This window comes from Pteropus medius, unplaced genomic scaffold (assembly GCF_902729225.1).
Source record: "Pteropus medius unplaced genomic scaffold, Ma_sr-lr_union100, whole genome shotgun sequence".
Classification (NCBI taxonomy): Eukaryota; Metazoa; Chordata; class Mammalia; order Chiroptera; family Pteropodidae; genus Pteropus; species Pteropus medius.
In genome coordinates this window covers 39958523-39977329 of record NW_024354875.1, presented here as the reverse complement: position 1 = coordinate 39977329, position 18807 = coordinate 39958523, and the positions used below count along the sequence as shown (strand labels likewise).

Sequence of the window (18807 nt, the reverse complement as noted above, 5' to 3'; positions counted from 1 at the left end):
AATATCAGACTGTTACTCGTTGGGAGGGAAATGTTCCCTATTCTTTGTTAAGTGTACTGTCCAAGAGGAGTCAAAAACTGGGGGTTTGTGGGCTGGATTTAGTCTGTGTGTTTGCTTTTTTGACTCCCATACTGATTTAAAATATCTTTTTGGATATCTTTAGATAGGGCTTATGCTCTTTAAGTTCACTACGGTCCTTGTGACTCTAGTTGTTTTACACTCACACAGAATCACGGAACTCATTTCTGTTACTTGCCAGGCCTGTATAGCTATTTGAGTTTGTGACTTCTGATCAAAGGGATTGAAATTTTTACTGAGATTAAAATATACAAACATACAAACATACACGAATGGAGAGAAGAAACAAAAAATAGGAATTCCAACAGGTATAAAAATAATATCTATTACATACTAATAAATCTCTTATTTTCTATAAAGTATATGAAGACCAGTATGAAATTTCTGCACAGTAATTGATGCCTGTATATGACTAAAATATGATCTTCATATTCATTTGGGTTTTATTTCAGGATAATGAGAACAGTACTAAAACATCCTAAATCCTCAACTTTCCACACAGCTATATTCTTCTCTTTCAACACATGCTTGGTTCAGGTCATTTTTAAGGACTCCTATGTAAAGAAATCATAAGACAAACATAAATTTTGAGCTAGTCATGCTGGCCAAATAAGTACACTCAAAGTTGCTATCAGAGTTTTTGGCCAGTACTTCTGCCATCAATTTTCCTCCACAATTTGGCCTTCTTCAATCAAGCCAGAGAAAAATTTGGAGACAAAAGTTGGACAGTTTTAAACTGTCATTACTTCGAACTCAGTTCTAGCATAGGTGACTGTGTAATCCAGGTGCAGAAGATGAAGCATTTTTAAAATTTACTTTCTTCCATTGTTTCACAAAGAGTGCTGTAACTACAATATTTTAAGTTCTTAAAAGGAAAGCAAAAATGAAATTATGGAAAAATATTTTTTACAGCTCTGAGGAACAGGCCATTTAGATTGTCCTTGTTACTCTAAATACATGGGAACAAAATGAGAGGCAGGGCTGTTTGGAAGCTGTGGTTCAAGGCCTACGAAAAAAGTGGAGCATCATAGCCCTGGCCCTCTGAGTTGCTGAACATGTCGTCGTAACTCTAATGCTGGGAAACCACAGTGAAACCTGTCCCTGAAACCAGTGGAGCAGCCTGCATCCATCTCTGTGGCTTCAAGGCACCAGTGCACCACCTACATGGGTGACGTCGCAATGCAAATCACACAGTATTTACAATCCAAGGTAACAAGAACCTTCAGCCATTATTGGAAACAGACAGTAGAACTGAGAATGGAATTTACCTTCTGGGATGTTAATCCCATTAGGAGGTAACAAGAGATAAATGACAAGAAATGTACGTACGTATGTGTGTGTGTATTCAAAAATATCTATGAGAATGGAAGCCCACACTTTTCTGTACAGATAACATTATTTGTTGTGACTTTATATTTTACTACACAGAAACAAACTGCCACCCTTGGAGACTCTGCATCCTTGTCATGTTTTGCCTGAGCATGTGCAGAGCTTTTCCTTTGTTCCAAACTAAAGAACTACCTTTATTTGTTATTAGCTGACAAGAAAGGTCAAGCACAATTAGGTGTTGTAATTTTTCACTGTATAAACACTTCAGTGATTGTGAGACTACGTGAATTTGTTTTTGTGAAAGGTAGACATTGGGTGGAAAAAATCAAGAGTAGCCATCAATTAAAAAAAAAAATGAAGGAGGGTATGTCTGTCCTAAAAAGTTTTCTGTTGCACCTGCTTCTTTTCTGAGTTTCATAATGCTAAGCAATATTGTAGAAATGGATGCAATCAGAAGCTTTTAAGTCTAAGGAGTGGGATTTCAAAACTCACACTTAGATCTCTTTTAATGTGTAAGCCATATTCTATATGCATATTAGGTATGCATCTTTCTAATTTAAGATATATTTGTGCATAGACTGTGTATAAAGTGATTATGTTCTGTGAATAGGTCCTTCACTTTTGTTTCATCTGAATCTTGTGTAGAACACAGCTCAATAATCAAATTGTATCATAGATCTTATAATATTTTAAATGTAATCAGTAAAGATTGATCTATAATGATGTGTTGGGGAAAAATTTATAGATATGTACATTACAGTGACTTTTTGTCCTTTAAAAAAAGTCTTTTTATTTCTATTTATGGAGAAACTATAACTATTGCTTTCAATGTCTTTTTTTAAGTAGCTATTTACCAGCTAGAAAATATTCTGCATTTAAAATAGAATCCGACTCTGGAAAATCTACTTACTTTTGTTCCTATTTGAGCCAGTTGTCTTTTGGTAAAGCTGTAGAATCTTTAGAAGGAGAAGTAAATTGAAACACTGCTTCTCCATTGTCGTAAGAAACATGTCCACTTTGTTCCTATTAATACTTTATGATCTATAGATGTTATTTAAAAAATAGACAAATGTAATGAATTTATAAATTTCTGTATGTGGACTTTAACCTAATTTTCCAGGTTATATGACTTATAGAGGACTGTGACTAAACTTCCAGAGGAAGTGCAGGAAGCATGCTTTATCTCTTCAGAAGAGTTGTCACTCTGCGGATGCACTTCTTCCCCAGTCTTCCTCTCTCTCTGCCTCTCTCTCTCCTTTCCCTCCCCTTCCTGTTTCTCCTCTTTTTATTTCCTTATTTCTTCCTCCCTTCTTTCTCTTTAAGACAGCTACTAGCTAGTGCTAATGAGAGAGGAAGTCAGAGCAGAGGTTACCAGTGCCCATCCATATGCCTTTTCATTTAACCAGTAATTCTTTTATTTAATTTTTAACAAGACAAGCTACAATTCTCATGTTTTTATCCTGCTATAATTCTCTGTATTTCTCATTATATATGAAAGTTAAATAAATCATACTTGAAGGAAAATATTGTGAAACATTTGGTGTCTGATGTAATTCAATTTAGTGGGGCATTGAAAAGTTGGAGAAATGAAGGAAAACCAGAAGTATGCCAACTCAAAAACTGATGTGAGTCCTGTCAGAAAGTGATTTTTGTTCTAGTAAAAACTATTCATTAAACATTTATTATTTGCAAGCTCCTGGCTAGATGCATGGTACATATAGAAATCTGGAAGCCTAAATCTTTCTCTAGAAACGTCACCCCTTCCAGAGAAAATAATCTGTACACAAAAATAATTAAAATACCACATATAAAAGTAACCAGGCACAAATAAAATGCACCTTTGGATTTTAAAGGAGGTAAAAACTGCTTCCATCTTCAGGGCTTCTAAGAAGACTTCCTAGAATGGGTGAATGAGTGTCACATGGGTTGACACAATAATAAATAATAACAAAAGCCCATACTCATTGCCTATTTTCTATGTACCGGCTCTGTGTAAATACAATCTTTACCTCTTATCCTCAATAATCTAGCAAAGCGATTATTGATACAAATAAGGAAACCAAGTGTCAGAGAAAGAGCCTTGTCTAAAGCCACGCAGGTCTCCAGACTGGCTTTGGTTCCAAGTCTCTTTTGCACCAAAAACCTCTTTTTCTTTCTGCTACTTCTGTGCAAGGTGGGGCAGAAGCAAAGTGGAAAGGAAAGCTCCGTGAAGGACAGTGTGAATAAGGTAACAGGAGAATAATAAAGAAGCAAAGAGTGTCAAGTCCAGGTGAAGACCTAGAGAGTTTCAAGTCATTGAATTAAGAATGGGACAATGTGTGTCACCTGTCAGGCTTATGTTTCCAAGATGCTGAAGCATTCCCAATAAAAATGTAAAAATTTATCTTGTCATCAATTACATAACACTTAACAACTTTTTACTTTATGCGATCTCATGATAAATTTCCACCTAATATCAAAAAGCTTTCAAAGGCCATATTTTAATTTAATTGAAATATAATTTAGATATAAAACACATGTTTCTTTCAGAAGCTATGTTAAACCTCTGTCCTCTGTCTAATTGTTTTTCTAAATATTGCAATGCTTATCCACTACCCTTTATAGCAAACTTTAAACAGTAAAGGCAATATATATTTTAGAGTCAAAAAACAAATTCCTAATAATGTCCCACATTACATACATGTCATTTCTTTGGAGGACATTTCAAATTTAAGATACAAATCCTATATATGGACCAACATATGTATTTAAAGATTTATTTGGGGCTATTTATCCTTTAATAACATTAATAAATTTCTAAGTCATTTGTTTAATATTTGTGATGGTTGGAGAGCTCTGTTTCCCAAGCTGATATATTTTTACTTCTGATAATTAAAGATTACAATTATTTAGTTTTTATTATCTTTATTATAGTCTCACTACTGCATTACATTATTTTTTGACATTATCTCTTTTACTCCTTATGATTACTCTTTGAGGAATTGTTATTCCCATTTATAGAGGAGGAATCATGGAAAAGGAAGGTAAAATAATCTGTGTAATCTAGTAAGTGGAGGAGCCTGGATTTGACATCTAAGGAAATGTGATTCCCCAAACCATTAGACAAGACCGCCTCTGGCCACTGTGGGAGGCTCCCTCATGTCTTCTCCACCAGCTAGATCTATTACTTTCCTTTCTGCCTTTTATTCCATTCTATTCTTTATTCCATATCTGGGCATTTGTCCCTAAAAACTACCCCTTTGAGAGGGCAGAATTTCCAGTGACCAACAGCAGAGGCAGCTATGCTTTGGTGACAAATTAAATCATGTATTACAGCAGACAAGGTACCTTTGCTATCTGTGGATAGAGGAATTATTTCCCATGCTTAATATGTGACCTTAAATTTTTGTTTTCCAAATAACCACTGGTGTTCATTCTAGACCTTTGCCACTTAAAAGGTGGTCCCCACCTGGGAGCTTCTTAGAAATGAAAATTCTCAGGCCCCATCCAGACTTACTAAACTGGGATTGACATTTTAAGAAAATAACAGCGATTTCTATGGATATCACTGTTCTAGACAATAAAAATTAAATATTATAGAAGTAATTCTAAACACCCACTAAGTATTTAAACATGAGTTTGTTTTTCTCCACACTAAATAAGAGGTTCCTATGCTCTCAAAACTGTACTAGTCTCTCAAAACTACAGCAAACCAAACCCCAAGAGACTGAGGAACTGGATGTAGTCTATAATTTTTTTAGTTGTTGAGAACCTTACTGTGACATAGAGCTTGGGTCTTTTTAAAGTTAAATTATATTATTTCTATAAACATTATTGACCCATTTATTTCTATTCAAAGAACCTTGTATTGTTTAGATCTTTACCATCTCACTTGTGTTTAATATTTGCCTTCTCTGCTGCCAGCTCTTTTCACTTTTACTTTTCTGCACACCGTTTATTATTATATTAAATCTTTTGAATTCATTCCTTGGACATTTTCTCCTCGTATCCACCAGAGGTCAGCAATCTTTTTCCATTAAGGATCAGGCAGTAAATATTTCAGGCTTTGCAGACTACATTCCATCACACTCTCCCTCCTCCTACTGGTCTTGCTTCTTTTTTTTTTTTCCCTTCCTCCTTTCTCATCTTTTTCTTCTTCTTCTTCTTCCTTTTCTTCTTTAACAATCTTTTAAAAATGTAAAAGTCATGCTTAAGGGGGTGAAGGTGGCACACATAAACAGGCCAGATGGCAGATTTGGCCCATAGGCCCACACCTGTTCTACAAGGAGCTTGGTACCCTAGGGCAAAAGAATGAGGCTGCTTGTGCTAGGATTAGTCATCCCGAGGAGCTCCAGCTTCCCCAAGGCCTACCCAGTCACCCTAAGGATTGAGGAGATCAATATCTCCAGTACACTTGTCACCCATTCATAGCACACAGAGCAGTTTGGAAAGGCTGGCTACTGCACTGGTACTCAACCTTTAGCAAGCATCAGCATCACTTAGAGGGTCTGTTAAACTACAGATTGCTAAGCCCCTCCCCTCCAACCCTGAGATTCTGATTCAGCCTATCTGGGAGTATGACCCAAGGTAATGCTGATGCTATTAGACTGGATATCTCACTTTGAGAACCACTGAACCACAAATAAAGCTTAAACTTCTTAGTATCCTGTTCAAAGCCCCTCATAGTCTACCCCAGCTTGTTTTTAGCCATAGCCTTCACTATACTATTCACTGTTCCTGGATTTCTGCCATGCCTTTGCACGTGATATCTCCTCTGAGTGGATCTTGCTGCTCCTTTGTCATCTTTACCTGTCACTAATCCCCCATCCTCCAAGGACCTGTGCAAATGCCAGCTATTCCAGAAAACTTCTTCTCAATACTGTGGTCAGAACTCTCAGACCCTCTTCTCTAGATGAACACTGATCACTGATCTCTACCCTTTTGTGCTGGAAAATTGTAGCTCTCTGTGTCATATGCTTACTGCCCAATTTTAAGGTAAAGAAGACGAATCCGTACACATTGTAGGTGTTTAGTAAACATTTGTTGAATAAGTAAATAAAGGCAGGAAGACAAAATTTATTCTTGTTTGTCCTAATTGTTTGATATATGGTTGAGTTAATTCTTTTCAGATAACATCTCTAGTTAATTCAATCAAAATGAGCTCACTTTTAAAGCACTTTAGATCTACACAATCTCCAAAAGCCATTTGTGTTGTTTCTCAGAGCACACAAATGGGGAGTGCATTAATTCTTAATTAATTCTTAATAGCACACTAAAAGCAAACCTGAATTATAAAAGAGAAACATTCAGATCTTCCCATCTGTCTCCTGTCTACCCTTGGGGAGATGGGTCTGCTCGTGCAGTGATAGATTGTTTGTAGCTAATCTTACCAACTTCTCTAAGGAGAAAAGCTCACATTTCCTAGGTGATTTCTGATAGCCTTTATGATTAAAAGTGGAACCTATACAAGCTTTGGAACAAGAACGACCTCCATTCATTGTGTGTCTTTGGTGTTTGGTAGTGGTTGACCTTAACATTTCCTCACCTCTCACCATGAAGACTCTAATAGAATGGTAAAACAACAATAAAGAATATTTAAAGTATCTAGACAGTACTTGACACATCGATGGTTTTCAGTCAACATAAATTAATATTATTATTTTATATGTATACAGGTGCTGTTTTTTTCTTGTTGAATTTTATGTGGAAGAGCTAAGGCAAGAAATATGTTATCCATGGATTGAGTTTGGCTCTCAGTCCAATTTTAGCCTTTGTCACTTTTGGTCTCTATGATCTTGGACAAACCTCAATTTTCCCATTTATGAAACAGAGATAGTAAGAGTACTTATTTTATAGCATTGTTGAAATGATTAAATGAAATAGCCCAAGTAAGGTGATAACGCTATTTATTGACACATAAGAAAAATGAAATAGTTTGAGGCTACAACTATTTTATAGCTCCATCTTCTTTCTTTAAAATTAATTCAGGTTTATAGTTTCAGGAACATAGCATGACTTTAGTAGCAATGTCCTAAAAGTCCACATGATGGGAAACTTGTTCCATGAAAAGAGTAGGCCAGCCATTCTATAGTAAAGATCCTGTTATCATTGACTTCAGCATTTGTGTCATTGCTTGAGAAGCAGAAAGGCAAAATTACATAAACAGATATAGCTTTAGATAGATAGATATATATATGTATATATACAGACAGCTATATTGACATATATATGTCAATATATGTTGATATGTATCATGCAGACATTGGATGTTGTACAACTCTTTATGCAGATGTTAAAGAGAAAGATATCAGCATAAAAATAAAATAATAACCTTTAGACTTCCTGGATGGCTTGTTAAATAAAACACATTATTAGACATCCAAGTGCACTGTTGAAACGATAACAGTTTCTCAAAAAGAAACATAAGCACACACTTCAGTAAACTCCACTGATTTCACATGATCATGACTGGCAAAATAAAAAAGCCTTTCTTTGGAGGAACCAAAAAAAAAAGGAGAGAAACTTTCATAATTGCCCTTGTGAGAAGAACAAACAAGTCCACTAAATGTGGTGAGTCAGATGCAATCTAGAAGCAAAGTGCGTCAACATTGAAACTATAATCTTTAAACCTACCTGAGAAGAGAGCTGCTAGAAATAGCCATAGTGCAAAAGACATATTCAGATGGAGATGATTTGGCAGGTGAGCAGGAATTTATTAAGAGCAAGTTGTGTGTCCAGAGCCCATGACGGAGAAGAAGCTGGCCTTGCCTCTCCCTCAGGCTCTCTCTCTCTCCAGCTACATTTCTCTTTCCACCTTCCACTTTTTGCCATTTTGTAGGACATCTTCACATTCTTTCTTTTGTCTAGCTTATTGTGGACATCTCCTTCCATTCTCACCTAGATTTTCTTAATAAGAGATATTATGGAAGTGATAATTTAGGGAGATATTTATTTAATCAAGGTTTAATTCTACGTGCTTAGGTTAATAGCAAATGGGTTAAATTTCTTCTCTCTCTAAAAACATTTTTCTTTTTTATTTCAGTGTGGGTACATTATATATACATATTTGTATACATATACATATTTTTTATGCATACGTATGTATACATACACGTATACTCACACATATAGAAATTCTACACACACATACATGTATTTCTCAATTGGAAAACATGTCAACAACATATACAATGAAAGACAAAAAAGGAGATTTTAAAAAATTAAATGGGAAAAAAGCATATAAATTTACTTGTGATTTAAATAAAAATTTATCGATTTTGGTATTTTATTATATTTTCCCAAAAATGTTACATTATTTTATACCATTATAGCTTTTCCTAGTTTATAATGACAATGTCTAATTTTTAATACTATTCTGCCCATAATATAAAAATTATTTTACGATTTTTATTTAGATATTAACTGGTATCATAATATCTATATACCATTTAGATATTAAAGGGTATCATATAGAAGTCCAGGATTTAGTGATATAATTCCTATCTTAGTCATCATTGCCCTTTATATCAAGTTTTAATATTTAGAATACTGAGTGTTCTCAAAAGCAAATAAGGGTCCCATACAATGTTTAAAACACTTGAGAAATATAACAAATAAGTGACAATTTCAAAATAGGAAATCTATGTCCCATTAGGGCACAAGAAGAAAGATGAGAGCAAAAGCTAGTACTATAATTAGTTCGATTAGAGAAACACATGCACAGAATTTATGCTGCAGGGGAAATGTAATGGGAAACCCGCCCATCTACTGCAGTGCCTGACAAATGCTAGTCTCTTCTAAAAAATAAAGAAGAAAGAGAGGATATTTTCCTGTAATTATTAAAGAGATGTTGAACCATCTGTGAGCTATTTGGTGTTCTTTTAAGTTCTTATTGTTTCATTGCTTTGATTTGTAGAAAGCTACTGTAGGGAACGAAAAAGTTTTCTTCCGTTCTCTTAGGGTTCCTGGCTGGGTGTGAAAATTTAACTGACAAAGACATATTAATAGGAAAAAAAAGCACAGAAATTTATTTAATATAAGTTTTACACGACACAAGAGCCTTCAAAAGGAAACGAAGACCTGAAGAAACAGACCGGAACATTTTTATGCTAGGATTGACACAGAATGGACAGTTGTGGAGGAATGTGATAATTTAAGGAGGCTGAAGTAAGTATTGTCAACTGGAGGAAATTTAGCAAGGCCTGTTTGTTCAGATTCTTCTCAGAGTCTCTCTGTCTTCAGAAAGAAGGATGGTACTTTCCTTGGGGTGCAAGGAGGGCATCTCTCACGTGAGGGCTTTATGGCCTGTTTCAGGGGAGAAAGGCAGGGAGAAAGTCAAAGTAATCTTCTTGCTTCTACCATTTTCTCAATTTCCTTCAACTTAAAATATTCAATATGCCTAGGTGTTATATACTGAAGTAACATGTCCTGAACCCCATCACTACTTTTGAGAAAAATAGTGTTTTAAAATTTTAATGAAATTTATTCCTCAGTTAGCTTGAGGAGACCAATGGCTATAATGTTCTTTTGGGTTCCTTGTTAAGTAGCATATTGTTTTTTTTAATGCCGTAATATCTATAGTATATTCCACAATTATGTATTTAAGTCTGGGGTAATTATGCATGTTTATGTTATTTTTAATTTTCTAGCAATAAAAAGTCTAGGAGTAGTAAGTGAAAATGACTGTTCCTCAATTCCTAGGGGCAGAGGGGCATGGAGAAAAAGAAAGTTAATAAAAAAAATATTGTTAAATTATTTTTATTTTTAATTTTACTATTTATTAGAAATTAAGAAAAACTAGTTAAAAAGATTGACGACTTGTTCTTTAAGTAAAGATGGTGATACTTAAGATCTTCATAAATTCAGCAATTCTTTCCTTTTTTAAAAAAGATATTAAAGATTATTTTTTAAAGTATAGATTTAAACAGAGAAAATATTTTTAAATGAGCCAAATACTTTTAAAAAACTTTCAGTTTGGTTCTCATATTGGTCATAGGTCATTTTAGTTTGAAGTCCATGCCAAAGAATTAAAATATAGCTTAAGTTCTTCTTCCCATTCCAGACTCATTTGCAAAATTATCCGCTATTCTTTATGTCTGAAATGTAGAGAGTTTAGTTCCTGGTCAATCTGTAAGACAGCATAAAACTGGGCTTTTACACTTTAAAAAACTATCACAACTTCTCTAACAGACAATAAGCTAGTGAAAGGGTTTGTTAGATTATTAGTTCATTTAGGGCCACTAATTTTCTTTGGACTCTAGATTCCTGGTATATAAAGTGAATTCTATCTGTCATACATAGTTAATGTGATTATTAGCTGAAAAACACAGGTGAGGCTACTTTATTAATTGTAAAAAATGAACACATATTTAATAACAGGGTGGCAGCAACAATAATAGTTTTTTCACTTTTATAACTCTGATGCTTATATTACTAGTTGGCATGTGGTAGAGTATCGATATATATTTATGAAATTAAATTGATTCATGACCAGTGAAATTTGAAAATGAAACAAAAGAGTAAATAAATACAATGGAATTTTTTTTAAAAAATAAAGGAAATATATTCAAAAGACTCGCCATTGCAAGAGAAGGCTTGGATTTCCAGAATTAGAAGAACTAACAATGAATCACTTAAAGTTTGCCTAAATTCAAGATTTCTTTTTTAGCCCTAGAGAGAAATACGTTAAATCCAAAAAGAGGAACTTGGCAAATAGTGTAGCATGAATGATTAAAAATATAAACAAAATGAAAGAATGATTTCTGAAAAGTATGTCAATAGTTATGTATAAAATACCTAAAGTGCTTCAGAAAGCAATCCAAAGAGAAAATAACACAGCATGATGGAGGTGATGGCGGTGTTTGTTTTGTGTTGGTATTTTTCCAAGCCGAAGTAGGAGCACAGCACTGACAAGTCAGCTTCTGGTTGTTATCAACCCATTTTGCACCTGGAAAAGAAAAAGAAAATAAGTAACTACTCCAGAACCCAGTGGAAATGTTCCAGAGAATGTAATACCATGTCACATAAATCTCTGTAAAGGAAAAAATCTGGTATGTAGCACTTAATAGCAACAAAGCTTGTGTGCTAGGATAGAGTAAATTATCCAATTAGTGATTAGTAGGAGAAAATTTTTTCTGGAGGGACTTTCAAATGTTTAAAAACAAAGAAAAAAGCTGATCACCAGTTTTTAGTTTTCTAAGGAGAACCTTTAAAAGAGAGAAGTGCTATTGGTCGCAGTGCTATTGTTACATACATACACTCATACAAACAATTTTGTTTTGTTGGCTGCCACACAAGCAACAACATACCCCTTTTCTCTTCAGATCCCACCTTCCCTTACTACTGTTGATTTCTGTCTATTCCCATCTCTTCTTTTCTTCTTTGCTTCTTGCCTACAGTTCCTGAAAAAGAACCAGAGATAGAAACATGAATCTTAGAGTTGAAAGGAGCCTCACAGGATCATCTGGTTACCTCCCCACCTCACCCCCCATATTATTCTCCACATTTTACTGATAAGAAAAATCAGCCCCAAATGAATAAGAACTGCCCAATGTCACACAGCTATGATAAGAGTAGACACCAACGTCCGCCACGTAACCTTGTTTTATTTCCTTCTGGGAACTTATCACTATCTGAAAAGGTCTTATTTATTTATCAATTTACATGTATATTCACAGTCTTTAAACACTAGAATATACATCTATGGATTTAAGGACCTTTAGTATCTTGTTACTACTTGAATCCTCAGCACTTAATATCTAGCATGGCGTAGGAATTCATACATATTTATAGAATAATGAACTAGAATATTGGTCTTGTATCATACATATTTATAGAATAATGAACTAGAATATTGGTCTCGTTTCTAATGTAGATGTTTTCAAACTACACCAAATTATCCTATGAAAAATATTGTGGAATAATTAAAGATACATGAATTGTTGTACCCAGCTAGTCTATCACAAACATTACCTAATTTATGCATTTTAAGAAGCAAAAATATCAGCGAGTATTAATATTTTCAACTCCTGGAGATTTCTAAGTAGCCTGTGCTTCCTTTAGATGCCCTGGGGAAAAGGAAAAGTCCCTGAATTCTGTTCATCTGGAAGCAGATAGTACTTACTGACTGCCATTATCTGCATAAACTAAGTATGAAATGCTGTGAGAGAAGTGTCTGTAACAATGTCTGTCCACAGAATGAAGGGACCTCACAGTACAAATGTCACAAAAAAGATCTAGAGTTGAATGGTAGCCTCTTTACAAAATGCCATCAGGCATGGATGCATTCATATAGATTATTTTATTTAACACAACATTGCTAAATAGAAACTTACCCCCATTGCTGTGCAAATTACATGAGATGTTTGCAAAGTTTCACACTTTAATTACTTACTTGTCATTTAAAACCAAAGATGCCATCCATCACTTTCTGAAGTGCTTCTTCCTCTGATGTTTAGTTCTTCAGAATGTTATGACATTATGAAATCTAATAATTTAATTTCTTTAACAGATTTCACATTTCAGCAACATACACATTTTTAATAACTGAAACATCTGTTGGAACTTTAAAGACTGGCTTGTGGAATCAGAGACTTAGAAAAGTAAGGGTATTTCTTCCCCCATTCTTCTTCTTCAGAAAAAGCAAGTACTCAAAATGACATGTGAAATATGAACACTTTAAAGTAGTTAGACATGCTTTTTCTATTCAGTTTGCACTTACATTGTTAATAATAGGCACCTATTATTATTAGTAGAGTGAGAAAGGTCCTGAGGCTATCTATCCAAACCTTATCTAGCCAAACTTTACACTGCTTTTAGATGTGGGTGAAGAAACAGAGAATTTTTAAATTAATGCAATATAAGTAGTTTATTTATGAAATCATAAATCTGTATTAAATGAACTCTGAAATACTTACACTTAAGTTATTTGCTCTGACAATACTCAAAATCAGTGTTTCCAAAATTTTATTCAATTGTATACCACTTTTGTGATTTTGAGGTACCACCCTTACTGTAGTTCTTTAATATTTTTTTAAATTGATTTTAAAATATACTCACACTTTAAGTTTGCCTCGTCCTAAGTAACAATAGCTATAAAATTACATATCTGAGGTTGCTGATTATGTATCTTTTCTAATATGTATTATAATAGTATTTAAAAATTTTAAATAAAATATTTTTTCCCTGGCCAATCTAAAATAATCTGTTTCCATAATGTAGAATACATTGGCATAATTGAATTACAATTAAAATGGATGGTGAAAAGTTCTTTGAAAACAGAAAGCTTGAGAATTTTGTTTTTTATAAAGACCCTTACCCTAGACAACTTATTGTCTAATAGAAAAAATTTTGACCTGGAATCCCGCTCTACCCTGCCAGGCAGTTTCTCAAGTTTTGAGGTATAAAAAAATAATCCCCATTTTATTCACCTGACATAATTTTGCTTAGATTCAGTATACTCAATTAAAAAGGATTGAAAATTGAGTGACCAAGATGATGAGAAAAGTTGAAAAGAATGGATCATATTTTATCACAGAGATGAGATCACTTAGAGATGATGTCAGAGTGCTCATCAGTGTCTGAATGGCTGTGATACAGGAATAGAAGTATCATGTAAGAGAGAGTTAAACACAGAGAGGAACATCTGGGTTTGGGGTTCAGCTGGAGTTATTCAAGAAGAGGTGAGGTGATCAATCACTTGTCTGTGACGTTGAAGATGATTGTATATTAGATAAAGTTTGGGTCGATAACCTCAGGTATTTTCTCACTCTAATGATAAGAATAGGCGCCAATTATTAAATCCTGACTTAGCTGAGCTGAGCATTTTATGGGTCTTATTTAATTTTCACAAAAACCCAATAGGAATAGGTATGATTGTATCTATTTTACAAATGGAGAAACTAAGTCTAAAATTTGACAGAGGTTTAATTTAAACCCAAATCAGAGTAACTCAAAGCCCATCTACTGTTATGTTATGTTATATTATAAAAACGGTCTGGGAAAGATAAAGTTTTGAGTTTGTTTGTTGTTGTTTTTTTTTTGTCAGAAAAATTCTTTGCCCATTTAGCCAAACTAAAGCCAAGTTGTTGTCTTGAAAAAATTTCGTTGTAAACTATAAGTACGGTGTGAAAAGGAAACTGAAAAGCCATTACCTCAGCTGGTTTCCCTCAAATTTCTGAGAAAGCCAACACATTTCCCAAGGAAAACTTATGCTTTTGTGATCTCTGTGTTTTGAGAGTGGAGAACAGAAGAAACAACAGTTTTTAAAGAAAAACTTATGCTTTTAATTTTAATCTCTTTGTGTTTTTAAGAATGGAGACCAGAATAGAAGAATCCAGAAGCCATGCTGTTGATTTCCCAAATCATGTTACAAAATCAACAAAAGCTTTGGTTTCTCTTGTTTGTATGAATTCTTTTGCAAACATTTATAAAAGTTGTCTGTTCAAGGAAAGGGAAGGGCAATTTTATTTTTTGTACCTCAGGGTGCTCAGATAATCTCAAGGGGTATTGGGATGTATTTCAAACACAAATAATTCGAAGTCACTTAAAACAAATATGTGCCTTAACCAGGTTTTAAGTAGGGTAAAACTCAGGAAATCAAACAGTTACAACAGGTGGTCTAGAAACTCCAAAAAGTTTGGGTCTAACTGTCTTTAAAAAAAAAGGCCAGGGGAGATGAGTAAAAAAGGAAGGAAGGGAGAATAGGAAAAAAGAAAGGAAGGAAGGAAGGAAGGAAGGAAGGAAGGAAGGAAGGAAGAAGGAAGGAAGAAGAAGGAAGGAAGGAAGAAGATGAAGGAAGGAAGGAAGGAAGGAAGGAAGGAAGGAAGAAAAGAAAAGACAGAGGGGGGAAAGAGAGAGAGAAAGAGAAAAAAAGAAAGAAAGAAACAAACAAACAAAATGAGAGTATTGAGTCATACTTGTGATACTACTTATCAGTGTGTTTTGCATTTATTTTAGGGGGGAAGTATATTAAGGAAAATTATTATCTCTACTGTATTACCTTATAAACTCATACATTTCTCTTAATATCTATATCATTATATAAACTCACATTCAAAATTAAAAACAATAGTTTTATTTCTTCAACTCTTGATATTAAGATCCTACAGTGGAGTTCACATTTGCTTTTTTTCTTCCTGTCTTATTTTCTCTTTTTACTGACTTTCAAGAAATCTTTTTATTTTTATTTTTTCATCCATGAAACATTTGAAACTCACTAATATCATCACTGTGAGAACTAAACTGGGCATTCCTCCACTCCCAGTTGCAGGGGAGATTTTGCAAATTTTATTTTAGATTTAGCATTTTTTCTTTCTTAATAAGTAGTAGAAATGCTAGGAAATCTCTCACATTTTAGAAAATGAAGAGAATTCTGTACTTTTTAAAACCATTAACATGTTGTTGGAGGGAAAAAGATCTTCGATATCTAGAAATCTGGCATTTCTTTATCATTTTGAAATAAATACCATGTACTATTCTGTATACAGAAACATGATAAATGCAGTTTTTAAAAGTTTCATTAAGTGTTCCTCCATAAGTTAAACCCAGACACACGTTCATGTCTAAATGTGTTTAATATTTATTTTTTACTCTTAAATTGGTGCTATTTACATGTGATTAAAAGGCAAACTATATCAGTAGAACATTAGGGATTAAGCTCTGCAATATTAAAGTTAGAACACTCACATGTTTGCAAATTTCTATGTCATTAAAAAGAAAAATCACTGTAAAATAAATGCTTGTTCTTTACTTGTAAGTGATACGGAACAATCTGTACTTAGTTCTAAAGTTCCATCAAGAGGGCTTCCCAGGAGGTGTACTGTTGCTGTACAGAGTGTGGAGAGCAGAGACGGCAATGCTTCTGGAAGTCAAGCAGTGGCGTTCCATGGGATATTCACAAAAGTGAATATTTCAGTCATTCCCAAGAAGCCTTCTTGCTGCAGACTCATAATTAATGGTCCCACTGCCCTTCTCTCTCGTTTACGCCTTCTTCTTCTTCAGGGAATGCTGATTCATTCTGGCCTTTCAGATGCTTAACCCCTGAAATTATAAAAATTATGCTCAATTTAAGTAAAATTTATTTCTGGCAGATTTACACCTTTGCTGCAAGAGATAAAGAAAATGAGTGGAAAGTTTTCAATGGTGTATATGTATTTTCTCCAAGAATCTCAACAAGCTAATCCTATATAAACCTTTTAATTTACTGAGGAATAAAAACACATTCAGCCAAATTTCCATTAGAAATGGGCTAGCTTTTATAATTTAATCTTCTCCATTAAAAATTGCATCACAGCCCGTTAAAAACCTGTTAACTAAAAATCTGCTCACCAGCTCTTATTGTAATTCTGATATATCATTTAGTTCAAATATTTCTTTTGGCATCCCCGAACTCTATTACAACTAGAACCATGGAAACTCCTAGGAACAAAGAGATTGTGTTTGCCATTTCTGTTACTTGTTAACGACAAAAGAATCACAATATTATTATTAGAAATAGAAACATCCCCATTTAATTATGAAACTTCTGTATTCAAAATTCTTCAATAACTTCCCTCACCACCTACAAAGAGGAAAAACATTGGCACACCTTTCCCTGCTGTCCAGGCTTATGTGGTCCCGCCTCTCCCTACTATTTGGCCTTTTTTCTCACCAGCCTTTCCTGCTTCCTCCTTTTACAGTAATTTACTCCTTAACAACACTACCTACTCTTCTACATTCCCTGATCACCCCAGGCTCCTTCAAGCCTCCATGCTTTTCTTGGTCTATTCTCATTGACAAATAGCCTCTTTCTGCTCACCCAGTGGATAATCTCCCACTCATTCTTCTGGTCTCAGCTTGTTTCCTTTGTGAAGTCTTCTTAATTCCCCAGTAAACTTACCTAGATCTTTCTCATATTTCCCCCACTGCTCTTGGAAGACTTTCTCTTGTATCAATTATCTTATAGAACTGTATTTGTTTACATATCTTTTTTATTAAAGCAAATTTCTTGATGTCAGGATTATATAGTTTCACTTTGTGGTCCCAGGCACAATGCCTGGCAAACAGTAGGTGCTTATTAATATTTATTGCATAAATAGTTGATGGAATTAATGAAGTAACAAAATTTGGCATATGTTTTGGATTGTCTCACAAAAATGTATATTTGAACTTTTTTGAAAATTAATTTAAATTTGGAGTGTATTCAGAAGGCAAGTACTTATATCCATACACAATCTACAGAATTATCCTTAATTTCGCTTGGATTTATTCTGTTAAAACATCATACTAGCTGAACACTCTGTGCATATAGTGATGCTTAATATGGGAAATTTTATACATATTTTATATGTTAGAAATTGATTGATGAGATTTTGTAAGTATTATTGAAAAACATACCAGTTAGAATTGAAAAATGAAAGGAAGTCACTGCTCATGTTCACTATGAACGAAGAAACTAAAAAAAAAAAGGTGTGAATTTGCATGAGGCTGCAGTTAGTAAGCCTCAGAATACTATTTGGCAAAGAATGAGATCCTTGGGCTTGGTGAATTACCTTGCAAAAATATTTGATCAGTTGTAATAATATTTAAATACCTTAATTTGATCTGCAAATACATATCACTCACAATTCCTGATAACCCAAGACTGTAGAGAGACGTTCGTTTTTAACAAATGGAACTTACTTCATATTATTATAAATTACATGGAGAAAAAAGTCTAAATGCTAGGGAAAGGAAAGGGAGTTCAAAAAGCATCCAATTAATTACTCTGCTAGAGGCTTACATATCTGAGTCAGCAATCTTACAAGTCCATGGGATAAGTACTTGGATGGTGAAATTTAGACTTAAGGTAAGTGATTTGTTCAAGGGTATAAGGATAGTGTAGTTCTAATAGAAGTTTTGACACATCATAGTCCCTTGGTATAAACTGACAGACTGACTGACTGATTGAATGAATAAGTCATAAAATTCCATTGTCAGGAGACTCCAACTTATTTTCACCTTTAACTTTTTAGATGCTGATCTAGACTTTCCTAACATTTTCTAGGTTTTATTGTAGGTTTACAGTATCTATTAACCTGGCTTAGATAATCTTGGGAATCTCTCTAAAATATTAAAGCACTATAATCATTTAGCTATCTTCGACTCTCTTTCCTGAGCTCACATCTTCTGGGCTTTGTGAAGGTTCTATTGCCTCTGGAGCTCATCCTTCTCCCCTACAAGGTGACTACAGAGTGCCAAAGTTGTGTTCAAGACAATTTTCTTTATATTAGGATTAGTAACTTAATGGCAACATTGATTTGTCTATATATGGTGTTGGTTAAAACATTAAAAAAATTGGTAACCAAAATGTACAACTTAACCATTAATCAACCATTAATCAACTTCCCATACTTGAATATAGGTCTACTTACTTACCCCGATCCACATTTGATTTATTTTGTA

At 34.0% G+C, this 18807-nt stretch overlaps 2 protein-coding genes across 7 annotated transcripts in view; one reads left to right on the top strand and one right to left on the bottom strand.

Moving 5' to 3' along the window:
* Positions 1 to 3302, top strand: part of PDE1A (phosphodiesterase 1A) — a 294241-nt gene extending 290939 nt beyond the window's left edge. For 3 of the 5 annotated variants that reach the window (XM_039855297.1, XM_039855296.1, XM_039855294.1), the window contains exon 16: positions 531 to 3302. The gene's annotated coding sequence lies outside the window, so the exon portion shown is untranslated. The remainder of the gene's footprint in view (positions 1 to 530) is intronic. The other 2 variants (XM_039855295.1, XM_039855298.1) reach the window with 2 other exon arrangements.
* A 12591-nt stretch (positions 3303 to 15893) lies between these two features.
* Positions 15894 to 18807, bottom strand: part of PPP1R1C (protein phosphatase 1 regulatory inhibitor subunit 1C) — a 106237-nt gene continuing 103323 nt past the window's right edge. Inside the window, exon 5 of one of the 2 annotated variants that reach the window (XM_039855578.1) lies at positions 15894 to 16425. In XM_039855578.1, coding sequence (XP_039711512.1) covers positions 16337 to 16425 — 89 coding nt within the window. In that variant the 3' untranslated portion in view covers positions 15894 to 16336. The remainder of the gene's footprint in view (positions 16426 to 18807) is intronic. The other variant, XM_039855577.1, reaches the window with a different exon arrangement.